General features: G+C 43.5%; 1 protein-coding gene across 8 annotated transcripts in view; it reads right to left on the bottom strand.

The window, feature by feature from the left end:
• Positions 1 to 5,713: 5,713 nt before the first annotated feature.
• Positions 5,714 to 9,309, bottom strand: part of LOC126543125 (histone-lysine N-methyltransferase PRDM7-like) — a 111,181-nt gene continuing 107,585 nt past the window's right edge. For all 8 annotated transcript variants that reach the window (XM_055062255.2, XM_055062257.2, XM_055062258.2 and 5 more), the window contains 2 exons: positions 7,807 to 8,056; positions 5,714 to 5,890 (listed from right to left, as the gene is read on the bottom strand). In XM_055062255.2, coding sequence (XP_054918230.1) covers positions 5,832 to 5,890; positions 7,807 to 8,056 — 309 coding nt within the window. In that variant the 3' untranslated portion in view covers positions 5,714 to 5,831. The remainder of the gene's footprint in view (positions 5,891 to 7,806; positions 8,057 to 9,309) is intronic.

The following is a 9,309-nucleotide window of genomic DNA, read 5'->3' as shown; positions in this document are numbered from 1 at the left end:
TGTTTTGAAATTCAATTATGACAAAAGCGTTACGTTTTGTACGAGTTGGTTGTACATGGTTCTTATTAAACTGTTGCGCGCACAAAGACAGAACGTCGAACGAAGAAGGGACACATAACATGCGCAAACTTCAACTGGCTTTTATTGTGACAGTAACATATATATACGTTTCCACAATCAGAATAAAAAAGCGGCCATGGCTTAGCTTGGTTAAGCCTGGTGATTGCAAAGCAATAGTAGCGCCCCTGGTGAGAGGAGCGGGAGTTAAGCTGCCGTTGGTGGCTACCGCCTCGCCTCGCGACGGCGTGAGATGGGGTTGGTAAAGGCAAGGCGCAGAAGACCAGGACTTAGGAAGAAGAACACAAACGACAAGACGGGCGCCCGTCTTGTCGTTTGTGTTCTTCTTCCTAAGTCCTGGTCTTCTGCGCCTTGCCTTTACCAACTTCAAGCATGAACCAACTAGCCCAAGCAAGAGTTTTACGTGAGATGGGGCCCCGTTTTTACACAGCTGGTGTGACGTCACACTGACCGTAGCGCCCCTGGTGAGAGGAGCGGGAGTTAGGCCACCGTTGGTGCCTACCGCCTCGCCTCGCGACGGCGTGAGATGGGGCCCCGTTTTTACACAGCTGGTGCGACGTCACTCTAGGTCACGTGGTGTGACGTCACGCAGCGAGGTCATGCTAAAGGTCAATGGTGCCTACCACCGCCTCGCCACGGAACGGGCTGAAGTGCGACCTAAAGTAGTATTGCTTCGCAATAAAAACAGGATGGCAAGAAAACAAGCCGCGCTCAAAACTGCATAGCCACATGTGCCGCCGAAACCAGCCTTTGTCACCGTTATTAAGTTTGCGCATGTTGCGTGTCCCTTCTTTGTTCACCGCGCTGTCTTTGTGCGCGCAATAGTTTAATAAGAATCAATTATGACAGTGAGCCATGGCTCTAAACATCGAAAAGATTCCGCCATTTCAGGTGTCAACAAAGGGTTTTAACCAAAGAAACGACGGCACGAACATGTGCGAATTCCTTTAGGGCAAAAGGAGAATATATCGCTAATTTCCTGATTTATATATTTATATATAACAAAATGGTGAGTTCAATAATAGTGCAATTTATTACCTTAAAATTTGCTATGTTTTCGTAAATCATACTTTCCTTTAGAGAAAGAAATTCTGTAGCATTAGTTTGTCCACTTTAATTTTTCTAGTGTCTGCTTCAGCCTGATATATGCTCTCTCATGTTTTAGCTACCCTCGTCCGCTAAATCACCGGCTTTTTCCCCAGTACCCCGCAGTGGATACGCGCCATAGAGAGAGAACTAGCAAGCAAGCAAGGATGACGAAGGCAAGAAAGTCAGAAGACAGCAAAAATATGTCGTTTGCAAAAGTGGTCCGCTACTAGCTACACCAGATTACAAACATTTAGCGTCCTCCTGGAATGTTCGGTCATGCCCGTTGCGATAACGCGAACTATATATTTCCTGCTAAGGTGTTCAGCACCGCAATTAAGCCATTACAAGAAGAGGTGGATGTTCGCCGCATAAACCCTTGCGCATAGCATGGGATGCACCGCATAAACTGGAAGATAAAACGACACTCATTTTCTTGAAAATAAAACAGGTCATCTTTCGTCTTTTAAAGCGGTCCTCAGCAAAATTCGAATCATCGTCTACAACCAAGATTGTGCATGTTGGCCAACGCGTAGCCAAAGCCGTATCCAGATAACAATTTGATTGCTCGTTTTCGTTCTTTTATTCTTTCTTTTTTATTCTTTTTGTCGCTTAGCCTGGGGCTAACTCTTCCGATCGAGCTCATGTGCGATTAGTTTTTTTTTTCGAATAAACAAATATGAATGTTTGTTTTGCCGCAGAGGATGTAAAATTCTCTAAAATTTCTTGGGCGAGCAACACACCTGCAAGGCACAGGATATCTTGATTGCGCGTGTAATACTGGAGCATATCTTAGGGCTTGATAGGCATCGATAACTTACGATTAGTGTACGTTGAATTAGATGACGCGCTAATGAGTATTAGGATTTTTATTAGGTGCAAGACATGTCGCTTGACAAAGAAAAATTATGGTAGGTGATTTTTCTTATCTGCCACTATTCGGCACCCATCGAAACAAGGACGTACCTGCTTAGCTGTATGTAAACATCACTGAAACTATGGGAAAGAAACGGAATGCGCCGCAGACACAAAATGCTGTGTGTCTGGATTCATGTCATCGTTTTGCGGGTCCTCCTTTTCATTTTGTCCATTTCAATCGGAGCCAACCTGTCCATTTCCTAATCGCAGCACAGGATTAGACATCTACTCGTCGTTATTTTGGCCAGACGCTTCACTCTCTTAACTAACCCCCGTATTCATAAATGCATCTTAACTTGAAGCCCATGCTTGGCATGATTTAAATGACGCCTGTCGCGAACGCACCGAAAGAAACGCGATGAGTGTATTGGGTGCGCTCGCACCAGGCGTCATTTACATCAAGTCAAGCATTCAAGTCAAGATGTATTTCTGAATACGGCGGTAAGCGTCAGAAGCGTCGCTCGCAACTATGATTATTTATTGCCGACAGGTTCAATTTTGTAAGGAAGGTGACTATGTGCACAAATAGATACGGGCACTGTAATCCGGAAATGGGTATGAAATTGAGAAAAACAAAATGAAAAGATAACAATTATGGCTATTTAAAACGCACAATCAACGAATTGATATCCAGTCCTGCGTGCCCTGGTACCTTTCCTATAAAAGTGAACCTGTCTGCCGCGAAAGCACTTTGTAATGTCTGGGCGAGCCCCTTGTGCAAGCCAACCTTCACAATTAACAGAATTTGTAAAGCAGAGAGCACGATGAACTCTGCCTGCTAAGTTTATTACACAAACTACCCGCTACCTAACGCATGTCGTATACTGCGTATATTTAGTATGGACAGTCAGAACAAATTCGTTCAGGGCGTAATAAAGGCATTCACATTGCATGCTGCAGTTATGGCGTATTGTGACTTCGGGCTAATCTTTTTTGCAGACAAGAACTGTTCAGCACCTTAAGTGGATGCCCTAATTTGTTGCATTTCGCAATATTATCGCTTCAGTCGCAGTAAGGAATGTGATATTATTGTAGCGATACGGTCGCATCGCCAAAGGTCCCTCTACTTGCTCGTTTTACTAAGTAGTACTTTCTGTCTCCCACGTCTTAGGCTACAGCTGGAATCGACTTACCAAGGGCGATGATCATCTCTTAGCGTTCGTAGAAGTAGCCGTAGAAAAACTTCGCGTATTCGGTAAGGTTGATCCAATTCTAGCCCGTGAAGTAGGGGCATGCGCCTTTTATGTGTGTGGTGTTCAAGAGCTTAACGCTAAAAAAGACGAAACGCCGCACAACCAGGGATGGCTTGCACGAACATTCAATAACAAAAATAATAACGAATTGAAGAAACTGCTCTTGTGCGTACTAGTCGTTTACGGAACATTTTGGAAGCATCCTTAAATTGTTATTATTTTCGTCATTAAATGTTCGTGCAAATCGCCCGAAGTAAGCGTTCTTCTCTTCGACCAGTGGTTTAGCACTGTTTTCTGCTCGTAATCATGAACCAACCGGACCAAATGCGTACGACAGATAGCTGAGCTAGTTGGTAAGAATTCATAATGCAAAGCAGGGGTAAGGCGTGCAGACACGGATACAAGAGAAGTGGACAACAGGAACGCCGACCATCAACTCAAGGAAGCACTGACGTATTACGAATGCGTACCCTTTCTGCAACTCCAATATGGCCGCGCTCATCTAAGTCATCCTTCGCGTGCTCACCACCCTACACTCGTACAGCTCGCACTGTGCTTCCGCTGTCCTTCACTTTCCATTACGTCTTTCCCACTATGCCGCTATGCACCTCCTTACCTCGCACAGGTTGACACATACAAACGGCTGAACTTTTTTTTCTTAGTTGTTGTTTTTTTTCAGGTTACACTTATTTTGAGCAAGTAATGACACGTCGAAGCTCTCATTGGTAGTAAAGTCTGTCTATTGGAGTATGGCGTTTACAAAATCTCACATTTGTTAACCCTCTGTTTTTATGCGTTCGTATGTCTTGCCATGATATTTTATCACTTGGTTCCTGCGCGGCATCTCATGATGTACCCTGAGGTTCTAGAAAATTTTCCAGTTTTCTACGGCTAGTTTTAGTGTTTGTTATATTTTATCTTTCAACTTTACTTTTGCTTTGAGAGAACGGGAACTTTAAGCATGTAATTCTTCATTCAGTGTATTCGCTTAAAGAAATCCTCACGAGTCGTATTTTTTATACCTTCCTAAAGGTTTCTTCCTGCATTAGCTAGGTATGTATATTGTGCTTGACATGTAAATGGGAATGCTGACCTCGTCAAGGCTTTGTTGCTTTTTGTTTGCGTCCAGCTCAGTGTCTTGAATACTGAAATAAACTTCAAACTTGAAATTGCACTTAAACCCGGACTAAAACCTTCCACTTAAGATTACGACTTCCAAAGAGAACAATAAACTGCCACATCAATATATTTACACTCCTAAACTCCTATTTATAAATGCTACTTCTACACATCTGAATATTACGGCTTTACTACGAATTGCGATAATGAAACTTAAACATTCCTCTATTGATTTTCACAAACACTACGCATACGCATGCTTCTGTTCTTCAGCTTAGTTGAAGTGTATCGTATATATGACCTTTCCACAACTGGAAAATTCCTCAAAGCTGCTAGATGGAGTCTATACCACCTCTAAAATTCAAATTACACCTTCCTGGCCAAACGACAGTTAACTAGATTCGTGCCGACACCCTCAAATTCTATCATGTCGCCGCGACCTGGCACATGAACTTAACGGCAGTGTCAAAACATTTCGCTTTCTCACCTTTCGTGCCTGAGCGAATATGCTTTCCCGGTTTTGGCATTCGAAAAATTTAGCCAAACATCGGTATAACCAACAGGTTTCTACGGTATAGCTTTGATGGATCAGTTAATTGGATATACCAAACGTTTCCCTCTACAACCCAAGGCAACATTGATGATGAGCCCGTTCTATATGACTTTGTGATGGTCTTTAGGGGAAAGAAGGAAATAATTAAATCATTGACAATGAAACTACGCCCATTATATCTCTTCCATTTTTAGGGCTGTACTTTAATATTAACTTGAAACATGAAACGACACGCACAAGCGCTCGTGCCGGTCATTTCGTGTTTCAAGTTTGCCCTGAGATACCGTATTAGAAATGTAAGGGCTATGGGTTACCGACTACCCGGAAACAACGGCCTGCAGCGCGTATTCTGTGCCGCGATTTTCACATGTGCCTTGAACCGTTACCAACGTCAATAACAATGACATAGTCGATGTGCGAGATTGTGTAAACTTTTTTTGAGCCCAATTTCTTCAATGCCGGATCATTATGTCCACTGCCAAAAGTGCACATAAAAAGAACTATAATTAAACAAACAATAAGAAATACGTCTTCGAAAGCTGCGTTCGTGGTTTGCAAGCGGTTCTATGATGCCGGCCGCAGGCTACCCGAGTTCAGTATATCCAGTGCACCATTCGTTGCGGTGGTGTTATAATCGAAAACAATTAACTTCACGTTCGCGCGCTATATACCGATTCGACTGCACTTTACCTCATACTTCAGTTGCTTGATGTTTCTCCTCCGCTTCACTTTATTACTAGCAGTGAAAATGAACTGCCCGAGAAGGTGTATCCGCTGTGGGACCTTTAATTAATGTAATGTAGATAGTATCAGCACTGCTGCTTCGCGTGCTCCGCGAGAGGGTGCGTGGTATCACCATGCCGGTCCAGCAGACATTTCGATGATCAGCAGAACCCGCAGGAGTCGCATGTGACCGCTGCCCTCAAAGTTGCGCGTTGTCGCCCTTAAAAGAAAAGAATGCCGCGGAAAGCAGCTGTCAGCCACGACGCGTGAATATCATGTTCGAATCTACAATACGCGTGCAGATGAAAAAGTAACAAGAGCGAAAAGAACTCGTGTGGCTCAAAGCTCCACCATCATGATGGTCGTCATTATACGAGCTAAGCAAGTGCAAACAAGAAAATAGCAGCGACCACCAAAATAAAGTGCAGCCTAAAAGCAACGACAAAGGAAGTTTACTTTCAGAACGCATAAATGAAGCTTAGCATTGCCGCAGGAGCCTAGGCGAACACTCGACGCGCCAGGCGTGTGCTCTTGTGTAGTTTTGATAACGCTAAGGGCGTTACAGTACTGGAACGGAACGATAACGCCTCCCTCCCATCTCTAGACACGGCCAAACAACACAATGAGTGCCGCCTCAGTGGAGGGCGACGGTAACAAGCGTTAACAAGTGAGCGGCGGTAAGAAGCGTTAAGCAAGCGCTTAAGAGAGCCGCTTGCTTAATTGCCTGTCACGGTCGGTGTTGGGCGCTGCTGCCATCGTCTGGGCGACGCTGCTGCCTCGGGGGAAAGACCGAAAGAATGTGCACTGCCTATTGGGGCGCCGGTTTTGCTGTCACAGTCAATGTCGAGTACTCCCGTCGCCGTGTCGGCGCTAGTAAAGGGGCTGCTTCAAGAGAAGCACCCACAGAGTGTCCACGGCCGATTTGGAGCGCAACAATATAGATCTTAATGAAGCTTCTGAAACTACTTTTGGTCTAATCACGTCGTATAGTTAAGAGTTATGCCTTAAAGACGCTGGAGGCCTAAGTGAAATTGCTATTTGGTTATGAATTTGGTCTACAGAGCACACGTTCGATGTTTCTCCATCTCATTTCACTTGGCGGAGTCCCATTTTTTGACATTTCAGGGCAGTTTATTTACGACGACGACGTTTGTCTAGTAGATAAGAGTAAATGTGTTCCTGTTCATGATCTACTATTGCTGCTATCCTTCCTGCCTGGTTTTTTAGTCCTACACTCTCACTGCCCTAGGCTGGCTGTCATTCACGTGTCAGAAGGACAAATCTGTCCTAGCTGAGAGTTCGACAAAATAGCATCTAGTCAGGTAACATCCTCGTTGAGAATAGAAATATGACCTACCAATAGAAACAAACAGAGGAAAAATGCTGCGTGATTTCTACGGTTTCCTTTTTAACAAATTTGGCTCACTTCTTAAGATCGGTATCGTTCATACCCAGGAATTCTGGACATTGTAGCTGCGGCCATTCGTCCAACTTGACTGCAATGTGCGAATTCTATGGAAAGCACATTTGAAAAGGCCGCGTGAATTTCAACAAAATTCAGTTAGCAACGTCGAGAAGGTACGCTCGTCTAACAACATGCGTATTGCACTTATTCGCAACTTTCGTGCTGCCGTAGAGAAGCGTTTTATTCCTAACGGAAATTCTGCTATGACGCAGCAATGACGTTAAAATTGCCGGGAATACTGTTGTTATTGAAAGGACGTACCCTCGCGACGTTGCTACCTGAGAGCTGATCAAACTGCTGCGGCTTCTTGAAATATCTTCTTTAAAGATGCTGCCCATTGAGCTACGCTAGTGCATTGCGGCAAAGTTCTAAATATAGCCGCAGTGGCAACGTACTACGACATTCCTTGGCATGCCTGTGCTCTGGATCTCGTACATTGTGATCGCGTCCGATCAGTCTTTTCTGTAGATCCATCCCGTAGCTGAACACTTAGTTGATTCTGTACACCAAAATGTGCGTAGATAAATCTTCCAGATTATGGACAAGACGTTGTTCTTTCATCTGTGTTCGCTGATCTTGTATATTCGAAAACAACAAGCTGAGTAGTTATTGTGCGTTCATCACACATTCCCTTCCACCCACTTTTCATTTGTGACAAACAAACTACTTACTGCGAATCAAGCCGTCGGCTGTTTTATCAGCCAATCCGTATTGCCAAGGCGTCGGCGGCATTCCACACCACAACAGGAGCTCCTTGGAAGGTTCCACGCGCTGGCAAGTCTGGTAGTACACCAACCCGGCTTGTTGCAGGACGACGAGGTTGCACTCGTTCTCATTGGGAGCGCAGTTGACGTATCGAATCCACCTTGCTATATCCGGCCTAGTCTCGTTATGTTGCGAAGTTGCCTTCTCAGCCAGTTCCTGCACGGTGAACACGGTGATAGCTTTAATTTTTTTTTACTGTATAGGAATACAGCTCTTATAGAAAGGTCTTATAGGCAGAGCGCTAAGCTGCAGAATCATTACTAAACTATCTATCCTACAAAGACTCCTTGTACAATGTATTGCACATGGCCTTCTATCCTTTCCCAAGATTTTCTAAACAATTGCATAAACTAAAATTTATCATATGAAGTATGATAAATGTATAACTGTAGAGAAGAGGTTTAATCATATTCTTGAAGACAGGTTTTCATAAGTGATGATACTTCCATCTACACTCTGGTGTCGTGTATTATCAGGCGATGAATAGCAACTACGACGTGAGCATACCGAATACCAAGAGATGACATAAAAGTGCTCGATGGAACATGAACATGTTAACGCACCGCACAATCTTACGTCTTCTTTCTGTGTTCATGCAAAAAGAGCAGATTTTACCGTAAGAAACTTGAAAGCCTGTAACTTTTTTCATGTTCCGGACATGCTATCTTTGGCTGGCACGGAACTGTACAACTTATAATGAACTGAAATATGATATTATAGTCGCAATAAGAGTCTATTTGAAAATTGATTATGAGGTTCTCCGAAAGATACACAGAAATTTCCCAACATTACTCGCGAAGACTTTTGAACAGTGGTTTACAGGCTTGGAAAAAAAGAAATCCTCTTCGTTCTCGTTACACCTTTGGTAACTTGAGAGTACGTTCGACTGAAGTGTATTCTTCTCGAACAGACAATTTGAATACGGACACATGTTCCAAATTCGTGTACCTGATCATCCTATGCGCATCAATAATTATGTGCTTTAAAGTGGATTCCAGAATGTCGTTTATCCTAGAAAATAAATGTGATACCTTGAATAGGAAGTTTTTTCCAATGATAACAAAACGAATAGATAGTTTTGTAAGTCACTGTCCTTTGCAGAGCAATTGCGCGGCCTTCCAATTCAGTCCTTGAAAATTTTGAACTTTGTTAATCCTTTTTTGAAAAAAGCGAAACGAAAAAATCCACACCTAGAATCAAGTCACTTGATGTGCCGAGCAAATTTCCATATTGAGAAATAAACAGCGCAAGCAAGAAGCAAAATAAGTGGACGTGTCAGGCGCTGTGCCATTCATAACTTTTTGTCCCTGTCTTTCCTGCGTTGTTTATCTATTATGGATCCACTTCGCCAATCCAGCGGACTTGACGCACTTGTCAGAGTGAAATTGGGTAGAATATCAGCTTTAAAA

The sequence above is a fragment of the Dermacentor andersoni genome, chromosome 10 (genome assembly GCF_023375885.2).
Source record: "Dermacentor andersoni chromosome 10, qqDerAnde1_hic_scaffold, whole genome shotgun sequence".
Lineage (NCBI taxonomy): Eukaryota > Metazoa > Arthropoda > Arachnida > Ixodida > Ixodidae > Dermacentor > Dermacentor andersoni.
The sequence above is the reverse complement of the archived record's forward strand: the minus strand, read 5'-3'. Positions and strand labels throughout refer to the sequence as shown.